Genomic DNA, 17,290 nt, shown 5'->3' with positions numbered 1-17,290 from the left:
GGACCCCAGCCGAGGGCGACCGTGATGCTGCAGTAAGGGCGGGAGTAACTGGCCTTACTGCTCTCTCTCTCAGACCCCTTCAGCACCCACCATCTGCTGGGAAGCGACCATGGCTCCTGACTTGCTTGGAGGCCACTTCCTTTAGCAAGAAATCCCCGAAAAGTTGCATGGGCGAAGATCCTTGTAGCTGACCTCTGGGGGCACTGGCGGGAGTTCCCTAGCCGTGCGTGTGCGAGCTGGAAAGCCAAAGGTGTGTCTGTATGGGGGACCGGCTGTGGTGGCTCCCTTCACCGCCACTTCGCTGAGGCTCCCACCACAGACCCTGGCACACGGAGGCTGCGATGAGCCCCTGCGGGCGGGCCCGACACACGTCCAGAGGGGCCATGGCCATGTTGGCATGGAAGTTCCCTCGTACCCGGCTACCCGTGGGAGCCAGTGCCCTCTGTGTGGTGGTCCTCTGTTGGCTCTACGTCTTCCCTGTCTACCGGCTGCCCAACGAGAAGGAGATCGTGCAAGGGGTGCTGGCACAGCGCACGGCTTGGAGGAGGAACCAGACCGCAGCCAGGCTCTTCAGGTACCTACTGCTGGCCGCTGCATCCCTTCCAGCTAGTGTACAAAGGAGAGGGGTCTTGAGGCTTTCCTACCTGCGCCTTCTATGGCATGCTCAACCTAGAGACTTAAGTCAGGGACTGTGTCCCATCCCTTTCCCCAAGAGGTGTTTCCAGACACCCTTGCTTAAGCAAAGATTTGTTATCTTTCCGGAGTCTGCGATGTATTTTGCAGTTGACCCATCTCTGGTGGAAAGGCAGACCCAAACAACTTAGACCCTGTCACTTTCAGATAATTTATGTCTTGGACTCCGCAGATGTTTGGTGCTAAGGAGGAGTTAGTTAGAAGTAGGTTAAGGAGAGTTCCAGGGGGCATTTTGTAACATAAATCAACCGTGTAGGAATGATGGGCAAATCTTGGGTCACGAAACCTGAAAACCAACCAGGCAGTGTGCCCACTGTGAGTCTGGAGCACGGAACCATGGCCTACTAAGTGCCGAGCTGCGCGATTTTTGTGGAGAAATTTCAACAACTTTTTGATGACATATTTTTTTTCCAAGTTTCTTGCCCAAGGTCATTCGTTATCTACGATGAAGTTCGGGCATTGGAATCAACCGCTTTAATTCTCCAAAGTGCCTGGTTCATCTCACCTTAGACCCGGGGGTGTTTTTGGGAGGTGTGTATGTGAGGGAAGGAACATGAAATCAGAAAGCAGACAAAACCCAAGGCCAAGAGTGAAAGAGGACGCACAGAGTTCTCCAGCTGGGAAGGTGTTCATTTGAGGAGCAGAAGACAGGTTTGCAGCAGGCGTTGGGTAGCTAGACCAGAGAACTGATGAGAATCCCAGTGGGCTTTGGGCATGTTGGGGGAACTGGCAGGACTCCGACCACAGGCAGTTCCTTCTCATCCTCAGGCACCAAGTGGTTGCTGTGCTGGTCTCTTCTGATAGTGATTTGAGGGAGGAGCTGACAGGCAAGAGCCAATGGAAGCCTTTCCCACTGCTATTATGGTTTAAAGCAAAATCTTCAAAAATAAACAACTTCTCTCCTTAGGCTCACTTCTAGAAAGGCCAGAGGTTAAAAGGTTCTTCCAGAGCCTACAAAGATGAATTTTTCTTTTGCCTTAATTGTGTTGACTGTCTGGCTCTAAGGCAGGTACAATGCACTCCATCCTGTCTCTGCAAAAAGAAGGCACTTTTCAGTTCAGCAAACCGGTTAATGAAAGAACACACACACACACACACACACACACACACACACACACACACACACCTTGTTAGAAAATTGATTTTCTTTTTGAGAGGACTCCATCAAGCACAAAAGGCTTCATACTGTGATAGACTCAGGATGATGGTTGCCGAGACACATTTGCTTATGATTGTCTTTAACCTTGCATGGTCTTCATCCTTTAACTTGGTTTCTGTATTCAGTGAATGACTTAGTTAAGTCCACCTACCATCAAATGTGCCTAAGCACACATCCTCAAGTTCAGTGTCTGTAAAATTGCAAAAAGCACTCACTTTATTGAAAACAGTGTAAACTTCAAATTAGAATTGAGGGTTTGCACAATGCCTGTGCTTTAGCCAGGCCCAGAACAAACTTCTGTAGTGAATGACCTAACTCTTGTCATCTTGGCTTTCTATATTTATAAAATATGGACAATAATGTCTTCTTCCAAGTGTTGTGGTAAGGTTTAAACTGAAAGGAGGATACCCAGCCTCTAGTACCTTGTGTGTCCCGAAAATGCTATATCTGTGACTATTATCTAACTTCCTGCATATGTTACAACTTTAAGAGGGCATCTGGCCTGCCTGCAGGAGTTCTGAATATGTCACCTGTCAACACTTATAGGCATATTTATCCATGCCTCCTTCCTTGATAACATTGATTAAATTAATAAGCAGGGTTTATTATTAACTCTGTTTCCAAATGGAGTTTGGAAGGATTTGAGAAATTTAATGTTTGTAAAGCCAAAAACAGTCTTTTTGCATTGAAAATTTATGAAGTTCCTCATTTTTAGACACATATACTATTAGTTGCTGGGTAGGAGCATGCGTTTGTGGTAGGAGGTGAGCTAGAGGCCTTTGTGGCTTTAAAGAGTTCCCACTTTGGCAGGCACATACCTTTGTTAGTCTAGTCTTAAACATCTTCACAGACAAAGATGTATACACAAGTAGACAATTTATATTCATGTGAGGACATAGGCACAAACTTCTTGATGAATCCTGGGATAGTGTCATATATATGTATACATATAGAGAGATAGACGTATAGACATGTATTTTCAGTCAACTAGCCAATACCTACTGTGCGACTGCTGTGTACCTTATATGGGTTGGGCCCATATGACTCGGGCGCTTAGGGTAGAAGAGCTGACCTCACACCAGGGACAAAGCAAATAAGTAAACAGATTGGAAGCACTATTCAAAGTCCTGTCGATGGAAGAGAGGACTGTCCTGCATTTCCCACCCAGTGTCTCAGATGTCCCTTTACCTTGTGACTTTCCATTCCTGCCCCAGAATCACTGGGCTGGCTTCTCTGGTGGGAGTGCCGTCAAGTACCGAGGAGACAGCAGCACAGCAATTTAGAGCTGTGATGATGGTGAACTAAGCAGGGAACACCCAGGCTCTCATGGGGTGGTGGATTAGCAGCCTTGTTCTAGCAGCTCACTGAACCCCCCTGCACCCCTCTGCTCCTTTAGACAGACTGCTTACATGGTGGGGCGCCCTGAGCTGGAGAAATACTTGCATCTCCATGAACTCTTTACCCAACCTGTTTGCTCTTCAGAAGTGAGCCCCCATCCAGGACATGGTGACAATGACACCTCAGCCAAAGTAACCCACAAGTACTAGCTTGTAACCGGTCCAGCTCTGTGAGGGCCCTCCTTTTTTGAAAGGATTTACTTAGTCTTAATTTGTGGGTATAATTGTTTTGCCTGCATATATGTGCACCTCTCACGTGCTTGCTGTCCACAAAGGACAGAAGACGTTCCTGGATCTTCTGGAACTGGAGTTATGGATGGCTGTGAGTTGGGTGCCGGGAACTGAACTAGGGTCCTTTACAAGAGCAGCAAGTGCTCTGAGCTGTTTAGCCATCTTTGTAGCACCCTTCCTCTGCGCTGTCAACTTTAATTCCATTGAGAAACTTGGGTAAATGGATACAGGTGAACGCGTCTTGGTTGCTTAAACAGAAAGAACTTGCTACGCTCCTGTGAACGTAGTTGTAACTAACTCGATGTTGAGCCTCCCAGGAGAGGCAACGTGACTGAGGGAAAGCACTGGGAACCCACATTTGGTTGTGACCCCTCCTACTTGTGGATCCTAGTGGAGACAAGCAGTTCCCGGGAGCTTCCTTCCCCAACTTGTGAAACGAGATGTGTAAAATCCCACATGAGAGTGTACATGGAACACCAGCCACGTTTCTGCTTGATCCTGGGGCATGGTGACAAGGCACAGGCAGCTACTGGGGCCATTCCTGGAACTTGCCACATGAATGCCAAGCGGAAGGAAGGAAATCGGGTTTCAGAGAGGACACAGGGTTTGTCATAGCCTGAGGAGAGTAAACTGGGGTGGTGGGTAGAAGGCTGTTTCGAGCAGAGAGACAGAAGCATGTGGTTCCTGTGTGAAGGCTTTTCAAGCCACCAGTGGCGACTCAGGAGCCAGGCTGGCTTGGAGGACTGGAAGGTCAGTTCCAGTCTCTGAACGCCTTGCATGGCTGTCGTTTGTGAGATGGGGGCCACGATCAACACTGCTACTATCACCAGGGAATTTGGGGGACGGAAGATGCATTACGCTACTGAAATGGCTGTGTGGATATGCACACGAATGAAGAACATGTGTGTGTGTGTGTGTGTGTGTGTGTGTGTGTGTGTGTGTGTGTGTGTGTACATGTGTGAGCACGCACGCAGATGGCAGAGGCAAAGCTCAGGTGCCATCCCTAAAACACCATTCACCTTGCTTTTGTGAGACAGGGCTTCTCTCTGAATGTGGAGATCAGCAAGTAGGCTAGACTGGCTGGCCATCCAGCAACAAGAATTCTCTTTTCTCCGCCTCTACAGCTGTGCCTCTCAGAGCTTCAGGAATTCCCACACTCTCCTGCGGACAAGGCGCAGCTGCCAGTGTATGTGCAGCATGTACATTAAATGTCTGTCATGTTAAGGGGTTATGGAATCAACTTTGAAAAATAGCTCGGGGACAGTTGGTGTAATAAGTTTTGCTAGTTAAGAAAATAACATAGAAGCAGAGTATTAGTTCATATTGGCAGTCCCAGTACTTGGGAGACTATGACTGGATGAAATCAGGAGTTTAAGGCCACATAGGGCACTGTCTCAAAAGCAAACAAGCAAGCAAACAAAAACCCAACCCCCCCCCCAAAATGGTTACAGTTATGTTGTGGCTTAAAATCTAGAAGGTCCGCGGCAATAATCATCAGAGAAAAGATCCATCAATAGGATTTATTGGATATAAAATGTACTTTCTGCCTTGTTCTTAGTGCTTGTCCCCAGGCAACTCTATAAAGTAGATTTTTTTTTTTTTAATGCCTTGTTTTACAGATGCAACTATGGGAGTCAAAGAGATTCAGGAACAAAAAGATGGAGTTGGATTTCCAGTCTGGAGCTGTTTAATTTAAACCTCTCTGATGATGGTATCTTTTAGGATCACACCTTGGCTTCCTTTCTTCAATACCATCGTCCGTCCAGTTTTGATTTTGTATATGTAGCAACATTGGACTCACTGTTGTCCTGGAAATAAACCAGGCCGTGTGATTTTGTGAGTCTTCCAGGGATCACATCTTGCTGCCCTTCACCAGCCCAGTTCCTCCGCTCACCTCCTGGCAGTGTGTGACAGGAACTGTAAACAATGCTTTTGGCATTAGCTCTCATTAACCTAATAGCACCATGGCGGGCTTCATTGCCTACTGGCCTGTTAATGTTGTTTGCAGGATTGCTTTGAGATCAGACTAGACAGCATGCTGGAAATACCTACCTGTATCTAGCATTTAACTGATGCTCAGGCCAGGGGGATACTCCTCAGCTTGGCTTCCTTTAGTTGCTCCTCCCCCTCCTGCTAGGGTGGGTTAAAAGTGTAGTCTTCCCTATTTTCTTGTTCAGCCCCCTCCTCTTTCTTTTCTGTATTTTTTGTTTGTTTATTTGTTTTTGTTTTGTTTTGTTTGTTTGTTTGTTTGTTGAGACAGGGTTTCTCTGTGTAATAGCCCTGTCTGTCCCTGGACTCATTGTAGACCAGGGTGGCCTCAAACTCAGAGATCCGCCTGCCTCTGCCTTCCCAGTGCTGGGGTCACAGGCATGCACCACCACCGCCTGAACTCTTAGGTGCTTTTGTGTGAGTGCAGGTACAGGTGTGTCAGTGTAACCTCACATTTTACTGTGTGGCCCAGTTCCTGGTGTTGACATTGCATATGCCACAGAGTGGCCCCTTTGCTTCCTAGTCCTCTTCTCCCTCCATCTCCCTCCTCACATAGGAGCACAGGGATGCCAGGCACATGATGATACCCCCTATTCTCTGTATCTAGGGATTCAACTCAGGCCTTTACCCTGGCACAGCAAGAGCCAGTTCCCTAGGCCGTCTCTGTCTTCTTTATGCCAGGTACTTATGGTTGAAGCTACGGGGGAGACTGAGTAGGACGTTCAAAAAGTTCAAGACTTGCCTAGGTGCCAGAGAAATTTTCAACCACATCAAGACCCTGTCCCAAAATAGAAGTGGAGAAAAGAGGAAGTGGCTTGAAAACGGACCATTTGTGTATATGCATGACAGCCTAAGTTCAATTTCTCACAAAAGAGAGAAGGTTACTTTAGGTAATTAGTTGGGCTAAGCAAAAGATTGTGTGTGTCACTTTAGTGTGTGGCCTGTTTGAAGTCTGTGAGTCATCTTGGGACGATGCTGACTTCAGCCCTTCCTATAGTCTCTCTTAACAGCATTGGGAAGTTTCCAGTAAAACACAAGGCTTTTAAGCTTTCACTCAAATTTGGTTCAGTTGGAAGCTGTGTGTGCAGAAGCCAGTTGCTTAGCCCGTTTGGTCCTTTGCCTTGTCTTTGACTTTGTGGATTTATTATGACAATTAAGGGAAGATGACCGAGTATATAGGACCATTCTCACCTGCATGACTGACTGGGAGGGCTGGTTCTACCTTGAAAAAGTCTTGGAGACACAGTTTATGGTCCTTGTTCTGTTATTTATTAATGATTTGTGACTTTAAGTAATATGTCTGTTCAGGCAGGCTCTAACGTAGCCCAGGCTGGCCTCATGTTCATTGTACAGTGGAAGCTAGCCTTGAACTCCTCATCCTTTTGTGTCCACTTCCCTCTGAGTGCTGGGATGACTAAAGGACCAAGGATTCCTTTAGTCCTTTTGGGTCCTGATGTGGTGTCCAGTGACCTTGAGGGGATTAGGTGCAGAATAACCACTAATTATTAATCCACAGGAGGAGAAAAGCCATGTCCTGGGGGGAGGCACTTGCATACCTATAATTGTCCCTTTGGTGAAGGACTATGTGGTAATGGAATGTGACCCTGTGCTGCACGCACTCTCACTTTCCACACTGGGAGCTGTGCTGTGGCTTGTGGCCTGCAGAGGAAGCCCACAGACCTATTACATATAAGCCACTGGCTGGTTGTTCATCAGCCATACTGCCTGTCAGAATGTTGCTTCTAATGGGCCAACATGGGGGGAGGGCAGGGGATGCAAGGAACCAAAATGGAGTCCCTGGCTTTATAAAATCTGAACTATAGTAACATTGAATCCTGCCTTGCAGTGTGTGTCAGCAACCCCAGCACTTGGAGGATTGCTATGAGTTTGAGGCCAGCCTGGGCTACATAATAAGACCCCCATCTAAATCTCTCTCCAACAACAACAACAACAGCAGCAGCAGCAGAAACAACAAAATTATTTTAAATTAAAAAAAGAAAAAGAAATTAACTAATGTAGCACCCAAAGGAGGCAATGTGCCAGCTTTGGGTAATTATAATAATCTTGAAACAGCTGGTTGGCTTCTCTGTCTGAGGAACCATCTTCTCGTCATGCCAGAGATAGCCCAGACTGAGGGGCTGGGTGCAGAGGAGAGACCTGGCTTCTACTCCCCACCAGCCAAAGCCCCTGCTGCAGCAGCCTCCCCTGTGGCCGTGTCTTGAATGAAGTACATACTCAGGGGCTTGATATGAGGAGGATATATACGGTTTCATGTTCCTGACATCCACTGAAGCATTTCTGTGTGGCTTTTGGAAATTATACACACTCAATGCGAAACAATTTAAAAATCAGCAAAAAGGAGAAAAAAACCCTTAATTCTATTAGTGGTACACAGTGTAGTCATAGTGGCTTGCATGTGACTCCATTACTCAATTGTGTGTATTTCGTACACTTAGTTTTACTTCTTTTTTTACTCAGTCAAAATCAAACTTATTGGCATTTTGTTATATAATTGTTATTTTTAAAATTGTGATAATATGGCTTTATGATTTTTAATAATACTTATTGTGAGGCTTTGTTGTGGTGGTTGTTGTTTTCAGCAAGTTGCAGCGCTGTGAAAGCTGGCTTTCATGAAAGATGACTCATGGCGCTGGTGAAGTTGTATACTGACCCTTTAAAACCCTTTCTTCGTGCATTTGGTGGGTGATGGTATATATAGAAAAGCAAAAGCCTTTAAAGAATTCTGCTTTGTGACGAAGGACACGGCTGGGTTGGTAGAGTGCTTGACCCGCATGTGCGAAGCCTGGCTTGGAACCCCAGCGCTGTGTAAGCTAGGCATGTTGAAACATGGCCATCTTTCCAGAACTTGGGAGATGGAGGCAGGAGAATCAGGAAGTCAAGAGCTGGCCTGGGATAAAAAAAAAAAAAAAAAAAAAAAAAAAGTTCTGCTTTTGACTGTTAAAGGTAACACTGTTTTTATTTGTAAAGTGGCATCTAGCAAGTTTTTCCAGCCATATCCTTTCAGACATTCTGTGCTTCCATGTGTATCTAAAACACCTTGCTTGACCTTGACCTTGACCTTGAGCATCCACTACAGTTGCACTTCTGTAAAAGCCTCTCCAGTCAGCATCCTTTTTGTTTGTTTGTTTGTTTGTTTGTTTGTGACACAGAGTCTTCAAATTCACCTCAGTCCTCCTGCTTCCAGCCTCCCAAGTGTTCCCAGCGCCGGGGTTGTAGGCGTGAGCCGCCACAGCTGACTACGAATTAACACCTTGGCAGTGTCGCTCCTACCATCAACTTCTGAACTACCCCAGATGGTTGCTCGGAGACTGTCTTTGACTTTGTCCAAGGGCACTTTGGGTTTTTCCATCTTTGAAAAGAGCCGAGGGTGGTTGCATAAGTCCCAGACACACAATGAGTACTAGAGTGATGACATTTCCCTTAAATGAATTTTCAAGAGGTCAAAGCAACTAAGACAGCTTCCAGACACTGGATCTGTGTCTGACATTGGCCCCTCCCTGTGGAGGGCCATTCTGTGGGGCCAGTGGCACACATGCCGATCTCTTCCAATTACCTTCTCCACTCCAGAACAGAGGATAATTAACACTGGTTCCACCAACGGGAAAATAACCGCTTCCAGCATGATTTTTTTTTTCTTTCTGGGTCTTAAGCAATTAAATTAGGTTGTAATATAAAAAGAAAGGCCACCTTATTTTGAGCTGAGGTTGAGATGTCAAGGCAAGAGAAAAGGAGCTCAGACAAAATAGAAACATTGCAACTGCAGTTTTGGGAGTCACTTTCCTAAAATTAGAAGTGTGAAGAGTGTGTGCAGCAGGGTGAGGCTGGCCTACAAAGGGGGAAAAAACCCCATAATGACTTTTAGTTGGATCTGCATTTGGTGGCTGTATGCTGTCGAGCAATGGCCATTGGCCTCCCCTGTCTTTGTCCTGTATCCTCTTTTGATCCGTGTGAAACGGCCATCACTCTGTCCCCTCCGGTATTTGGTGGCCAGTGTTCAGCACTGTTTATGTTTTTCTGTCCCACATCCCGCACCGCAGTCTCACCAAATGTCTAAAAAGTATTTGTTGGATGGATAGCGATAGGATCGATTGCTTTGGAAGGCGGTAGACAGCTGTTTGCGTACCTGTGAGGGAGGGTTCCGTGGGTGACCCAAGAGGTTCCAACTCAGCACAGCTTCTTTCATGACTTCACGAGCAACCGTGGACTCAGGATCCTCCTGTGCCAGACACTGCTGGCCATGTTGCCTCGTGTTACACAACCAGGACACAGGCTTCACCCATATGGAGCATAGGACCCTACAGCCTGCCAGCTGTGGCCAGCAGCACTCTGCAGTACCACAACCATGTTGGTTAGTTGTTTTCAAGGCAGACTTACTATGTAATCTGGCCTAGCCTGGGACTCACGGCCTGCTTCTGTCTTCTGAGTGCTGGGGTTATAAGTATGGGCCACTATATCTGACCTTCTTTGAACTCCCTATTTCTTTTTCTTTTTTTGGAGACACGGTATTATGTGGCACAGGATGCTTTCAAATGAGCTCTGTATGTTGCCAAGGATGACTTTGACCTCCTGATCCTTCTGCCTTTACTTTCCTGGGTACTTGGATTACAGGTGTGTATGTGGTCTTGGGGTTGCAATCCAGGCTCTACCTAGTACATGCTAGGCAAGCACTCTGGGCTATATCTCCAGCCTTCCACTCTTTTTCTTTTTAATGAAGGGATTTATTATTTTTTTTTTTTTTATTTTATGTATTAGTGTTCTGTCTGCATGTACAACTACATACCAGAAGAGGGCATCAGATCCCAGTATAGATCATTATGAGCCACCAGATGGTTGCTAGGAATTGAACTCAGGACCTCTGGAAGAACAGGCAGTCCTCTTAACCGCTGAGCTATCTCTTCAGTGCATCCCCCTTTTTAATGGGAGGAGAAAAAGCACACATTCAATGTCACACCCCGAACTTCGCGGTGTATGTTTGTATTTGGTACAGTGCGGAGAGGGTCCAAACCCTGCTAGTTCATTCGATTCTAGGCCTGTGCCATGGCTGACAGGGGGAGGTCTAGGGATATCTACAGATTATTTCTGTCCTGAGCAATATGTGAAATGTTGGGGGTAAATTACTTTAAAACAGGAGTATACATCAGTCCATGGGGAAAGCTAAGTTCACTCACCCATAGAACACAGCCTAGGGTGCAGACTAGTTTGGGTGAGAACACTGTTAGCCTAAGCCATTGCTGCACTTGCTCAGCTACCTAAGATGGGGTTTCACAGGGTCCAGGATGGCCTTGAACTCCCATCTCGTTACTTGTATCCTTACCAACTACCAACTAGCCAAGGGTGACTTCGAATTCCCAATCTTCCTGCCTCTACTTCTTGAGACATGGTGTGTACCGCCATGTCTACCTGGCTTGTATTTTCTTAAGAACGGTGCCACTGTGTTATATGGCAGGACTTTTCCTGGGGAGACACAATCCATGGCTACCCAGACAAGGAGGCCACAACAGATCAAAGTATAAGTATCATCCAAGTCCAACTTGGTGAATCATGAGATTTCTTGGGGTTACTTACAGGAATATGGGTGAGGGGTTACTTACAGGAATATGGGTGAGGGGTTACTTACAGGAATATGGGTGAGGGGTTACTTACAGGAATATGGGTGAGGGGTTACTTACAGGAATATGGGTGAGGGGTTACTTACAGGAATATGGGTGAGGGGTTACTTACAGGAGCAGGAATGACTCAAAGAGAGCTACATCACCAAAGCTCACCCCAGCATGGGTCACAGCTCACAAAAGCTGGATCACACTGCATACCCTGCAGTCAACTCAACAGGTTGAAGAGTATCCCTTCCAAGTGGCCCTGGTCTAAACCTCTGTTAGGCAGCTCAGCTGGCTTTTGCTTCTTTCAGGCAGTTGCTCTATTTTCAGAGTCCTTTTTGCAGCTCAGCTTTCCCCCTTAAGGACTCACAGCTTTTATTACTTAATCTGGTGGTGAGTGAATTTGGTCAGTTTTAGGAACTTCCTGTATTTTGAGTTGTTTACTTTCCCCTTTAAGGAGCTTCTCTACAGAATGGAATGTTTCAATCTCAGAGGAAACAATTTTACAACACTGAGTCACCTCCAGTGTCCCTCTTCAAACACCTCTATCGAAGTCCAGCTTTGACATCAGCTGGGGAAAACTGAGGTGGGGCATGAATCCCTCGGCCAGCTGGCTGGTGACCCTGTAGACTTTCTCTGAGGGCAACCTTCCAAGCCGGAACTGATAGTTGCTAGCAATAGCTTCCATTGATGGTGGCAAGCACGGGCTTCCACTGACAGTGGCAAGAGTCTAAAAAAGAAAGGGAAAGAAGGAGAGAAAAGAAACACACACACACACACACACACACACACACATACTCTTACACTAGACAATGAAGTAAGACAGACTCCAGCTGGTAGGTTTCAATAAGCTGTTTCTTCTTTTTTTTATAATTATCTTCTTATTTTCATCCTTATCTCTATTCTTATCTGTTTTCTTCTTCTTCTTCTTCTTCTCCTCCTTCTGTTTCTTATCTTTTTCCTTTTACCGTTTATATAACCCAACAAAATCTTCCAAGCAGAAGAAAAATCACAATGTGTTTACATTCTATTTCTCTATAAATAAATGATTACAATGGATATACACAAGAAAATCATGTTCCATAATATGTTCACATGACCAAGTGGTTTATGTATTATGGGTAAGGAACAAACATGAGTAACAAGTTATTTCTGAGAACCCACATACATTTGTACATTAGCAACTTGTTACATATTAACAGAGTATAAGCAAGCAAGGGAATTTCTCAACCAGCTTTTCTTACTGGCAGGCTGCAATTTGCAGTTACAAAGAAGGAATCAATTATTTTATGAAGTAATCTTATGAAGATCTTAAAGGAATCACAAATCTAAACTCCTATATAAAAATAAACAGCCACGTCTATTTTAAGTCCTAAAGGTGCTTATCTACTCATTAGTATGTTTTATTAAATTATATCAGGAAGCTGAGGGAAGAAAAATAGAATAAGGAAATCAACCGTCATCTCAGTCACCAGCCCAGCTTGAAAGAGTCACGTCAGCCAATGCTGCTATGGGTCATTGTTCTTGCTTTCCCAACCTCAAAATGTCCCTAGCTTTATTAATAAGAGTGTACTTTCTATTAACTTCAATTGTCCCCTAAGATTTCCTGCATCAGGACCAACAGCAAAAGCATCTTTACCTAGCCTTGTTGGACAATCTGTTTTTCCAAACCCTTTCTAAGGGTAACGATCATTGTTAGCATTGTTTTCAGAGGTGGTGGTTGAATCATTAATCTGCTCCAGCAGCAATGCCTGAAAGAGATCAAGCATTGTTATTGCATATGCCAATGATACTGCCCAGTGGGGGGCTGGGAAACCCCTTTATAGTACTCACACAATTCACATATTAAGTGGATTGTAAGGACCGCAAAGATAACAAGCAAAGCTGTGCTCCATAACAGCATGAAGTCTTCAGGACACGCAGTTCTCGGGGTTATGCCTCACCGAGACACACCCGTCGTGGGTTTGCTAACCAGTGGGCGGCATTCCATGAGTTCTAGAGCTGTTTTGCTGTTCCTCTGGCACGGATGCCAACACACCTCCCACCCTACAAGGAACCTCTGGCTTCCTTGGTCCACACTGATTGGAACACTGGCTGGGGGCAAGTCCGTCCTCTTCCTGTTCACGACCAGCGTTCCTATGTGGAATCCTAGTGTATGCTACCCACAAGGGGTCCACCTTTCCTTCCCGGGCCATGGGCCTCATCTTAGCTTGTCGCTGCCGCAGTCCCGGCTGACGGTTGCATCTCTTTCATTTCTGCCTCAGAAATCTACTGCTCCTTGCTGTAGCCGCCCTTGGTGCTTACTATGATAGATTTGGAGAGCCTCCTGTGCATCCCTTCCATAATTATCAAGGATGAAAGCCCGTGTTCCCCCCTCCCCCGCACCCCCCCACCTTCGGAGAAATGGTAGCCATGACGTGGAGACATGGCGCTCCATTGCTGCCACCGCCTTCTCAGCCATTTTCCTGGTTGAATCCACCAGGTTACAGGAGGCCTGCTTTTCTGCCTTGACATGCCTTGTAGCATGTTGAGAGGAAGCCAGCCTCCAAACCTGATGGTGTTCTTCACTTGAAAAGCCAGAGTGGCTTCCATGGGGGGCCTTGGCCTCATTTTGCAGAGAAGAGGAAACAGCCTCATATTTCGAAACAGTGTGTGCCGAATAAGCTGCTGTGTCCTCAAAACCTGGTACAGAGCCTCACACACCAGACACAAACACTCTACCACAAAGGCATGCCCTAAGCAAACAATTTAGCCCTCTCTCTCTTTCTTCCTCTTTTCTCCTTTCTCTGTGACTGTGTCATGCTGTCTTGCCTTGTGGTGTCTCCTACTGACATCTCTTTCTTGCTTCTTCTGCTAGTCCAGGGAGCTTAGGAGTAGACCATATCTCCCAACCAAGTGAAGAGTTATGCTTTGCTCAGCAGAAGCCTGATCTGCTCTCTTGTGTCCTCTCTGCTCTTCAGAGAAGGGACGAACCTCCACTCCTCTTCCCGTAGGCTGGGCTGGGCTGAATGAGAAGATGGGTCTGGCCTACTGGTTCGTCTCCTAAGTGGCCCTCATGAGGGTCTGGTCATATAGCCAGAGGCCCCCTCAATCGCTGCGCCTCCAGCATGACACCCACGAAAACCCCGTGACAAAACAAAAGGCCCAACAAAGAAGATGTCAGATTGCTCCTCGTGTATCAGGCTCCAAGATTTATCACTTGTACCTAATCCAAAAACGTTTAAAATAGAGATGCAATATGGGAAATTAAGTTCAGATTTAATTAACATTTACTGAGCCCCAATTACATGTAGGCAGCATACTACCTGCTGTCTGTGCAGTGTGTCTGTTGATCTAACCCTAGATTTTGAGCTTAGTTTTGCTGATCGTGATGCTTCTAATAATATAGTTATTTATTTTGTGCCTACTCTCTGTCAATTCTGTTGTAAGCATTATATGCAGTCTTACATTTAACAACCACAAGTACTTGACGAGGAACATATTATTGTCCCTCTTTTACAGAAAACCAAGCTATCACTATTTACCCAAGTAATGCTCACTGTCGCTCCCTCTGATAAGTTCTGGATGGATGTTGACACTATCCTGGTGGCTCTATAAGATGATATTATCATTCTGGTGCTCCTGAAGGATGACATCATCCTGGTGGCCCTGTAGTATGACGTCATCCTGGCGCCCTTATAGAATGACATCATGCTGGTGGCCCTATATTATTACATCATCCTGGTCTGGTCCTTTTATTGGTGGAGACTGCAGGAGCTTAGCTAGGTTTTCCTTCTGGTAAAGGAGCTTTCTTGAGGGTCCAGGAACTTCCTTTTTGCATGCAGACCAGTGTTTAGTCTTCACACTGAGGATTCCAGTCAAAGTATTGGTAACCCTTCCATTGTGGTCTTGTTACTTATTTTTTTTTCTTTGTAGCCTAGGCTGGTCTATTGCCCACTATGTAGCCCAGGTTGGCTCAGAATTCTGTGGCCATCCTTTCAATCCCAGCATGAGCCACCACACACACTGCCACACATTTCACCTAGAGGGCAAATCCTAGGTAGCAAAGATGCCGTCTGGGATTGAGTTGGCACCCACTTATCTCCTCTCACGTTCTGTAAAACTGGAGCCCTGAGACTTCAACAGGGCAGGAAGTCATCCTCTCCCTCCTGCTGTATCTGTGTGAACAATTTGTTTGTTTCTCTCACTGCTTTTCTGCTCTTGCCCCCTTCCTTGCTGCTGTTGGCGTCTGTGGAAGCACATTGTTACCTGTGCTGTGGCCACTGCAGCCTGTTCTCCCGTGAGGAGCAGCAGTGCGACCGCTCAGCAGAGAGCTTCTGTGCTTGGTGAAAACACAGCTCTTTTTGTCTTGCTGAGCTCTGGAAATCTTCAGGGACATTTCTCTGAGCTTTAGACCCTGTCTCTGAAACATCTGTGTGTGACGCTTTGTGGGACTCAGTTTTGTTTTATCTTAGCGATGTCATGCACATGTAAAATAACTCATGTGTTCTTATTACAAAACTAAAGCTTTACAGAAAGGTGCTAGGCAGTAGAGAAGTCGCCTGGATCTTATCCCTTCAGATCAGCAACAGTAGATTTCCACTGATATCCTTCCTTCTGGGTTCCTCTCTGGCACATAATATTATCCAAGCGAGGATACTTAAGGTAAAAGCTACAGTTTTTGCCGGGACTGCTGGCACGATCGAGGGCTATTTTAAGCAAACAGGGATGTATAATCCTCTTCCTGCAGACGAGATGCAGATGTCTATATCATCCACATCTATGTTTATCCCGGCATCAATCTTCTCTATCATCATCTGTATCTGTTATCTAGTCTAGTGTCTATTCATTATCTATCTATCACCGATTTAGTTACCTGTTATCTATCATTTACCCAGTCATCTATCATCTGTCAGTTTTTCTATCTGTATCTAGCATCTATTTTCTATCACTATTTATCTAGTACCATTTGTTCTATCTAGCTTCCATTTATCTATTTCCTATCACTTATCTAGTTATCTATCATCTATCTATAATTTATCATCTATCTATAATTGATTAACCATATACATATCTACCAATCATTTATCATCTGTAATTTATCATCTATCATCTATCAGATATCATATCTTTATCAACAATCTGTCTGTCTGTCTGTCTGTCTGTCTATGATCTGACATGTATAGACTGATGCCCAGCCTCCAGGATGTCTCTCAGTTTCCCACAGTCCTCCAGCTGCTCATGCCCTGTGTTGTCCCCTCTCATTCGGAGTGTAGGCTGCATTTAGTGACTCACTTCTAAAATAGAGCAGCACGCTGCAGAAATGGTGGCGCATCTCTCCAAGCCTGGGATAGGCAGCCCGTGGCTTCATTTGGATGGCCTCTTTTTCTCTGTTGGACTACTGCCCTGCAGTGGGGGACAGGCAGGCAGTCTGTGGAGAAGCCTGTGAGTAGGAGGCTGGGGTCTGCTCAGTGGCCACGGAGGAACTGAGGCCACAGCAGCCGTAGACAGGAGCCAAGAAGGGTGTCCCCTGCTTCTGAAGACCGCAGCCCCAGTGGAGAGCTTGACTGCAGCTTAATGAGATAATATGAGTTAGAACTGTTCAGCAGAGATACTCCTGATCCACAGAGCAAAGACAATATGAGTCATTGCTAAAACAGGGTAATTTGTTACACGCTTCAAACAACAGTTGCTAGACAGTTACTATTACTTTATTGGATTACTAAGTTTGTCATCTGATTAAATTGGATTATTAAATTAAATTATTAAATATTAAAGCATGTTGCCAGTCATCTTGTCCATGTTTTTTCCTCTCCCATCAATGTGAACACGTTAGTGTCTCACTCAGCTTGCATGTTACTGAGCATGTCCATGCTAAGTGTTTCATGTTACTGAGCATGTCTATGCTAAGGTAGGTATTTCCCCAGTGTTTGGTCTTTAACTATCCTTCTGTTTATGTTAATTTTTTCTTATAAATACTTCAGAAACTATCAGAAAATTGATGTCACTAATTTTTAAATTTCACCACTTCATTATTGTAAAATTGTGTATCTATATGTAGGTATGTGCACGTGAGTGCAGGTGCCCACAGAGGCCAGAGGCATTAGATAGCCTAGATCTGGGGGTACAGGCAGCTGTGACCTGCCTTACATGGGTTTCCCTGTGAGGGAATTTCATACTTTTAACTGCTAGCCCATCTCTCTAGACCTCACTTATGGCCTTTTAAA

The 17,290-nt window shown here is 45.5% G+C and overlaps 1 protein-coding gene across 1 annotated transcript in view; it reads left to right on the top strand.

Annotated features, from left to right (window-relative positions):
* Positions 1–304: 304 nt before the first annotated feature.
* St8sia1 (ST8 alpha-N-acetyl-neuraminide alpha-2,8-sialyltransferase 1) overlaps positions 305–17,290 on the top strand; it is a 123,584-nt gene continuing 106,598 nt past the window's right edge. The window contains exon 1 of the mRNA XM_051155547.1: positions 305–574. Coding sequence (XP_051011504.1) covers positions 342–574 — 233 coding nt within the window. The 5' untranslated portion in view covers positions 305–341. The remainder of the gene's footprint in view (positions 575–17,290) is intronic.

This window comes from Acomys russatus, chromosome 13 (assembly GCF_903995435.1).
Source record: "Acomys russatus chromosome 13, mAcoRus1.1, whole genome shotgun sequence".
In the NCBI taxonomy this organism is placed as follows: Eukaryota; Metazoa; Chordata; class Mammalia; order Rodentia; family Muridae; genus Acomys; species Acomys russatus.
This window is presented reverse-complemented; position numbering and strand designations above follow the sequence as displayed.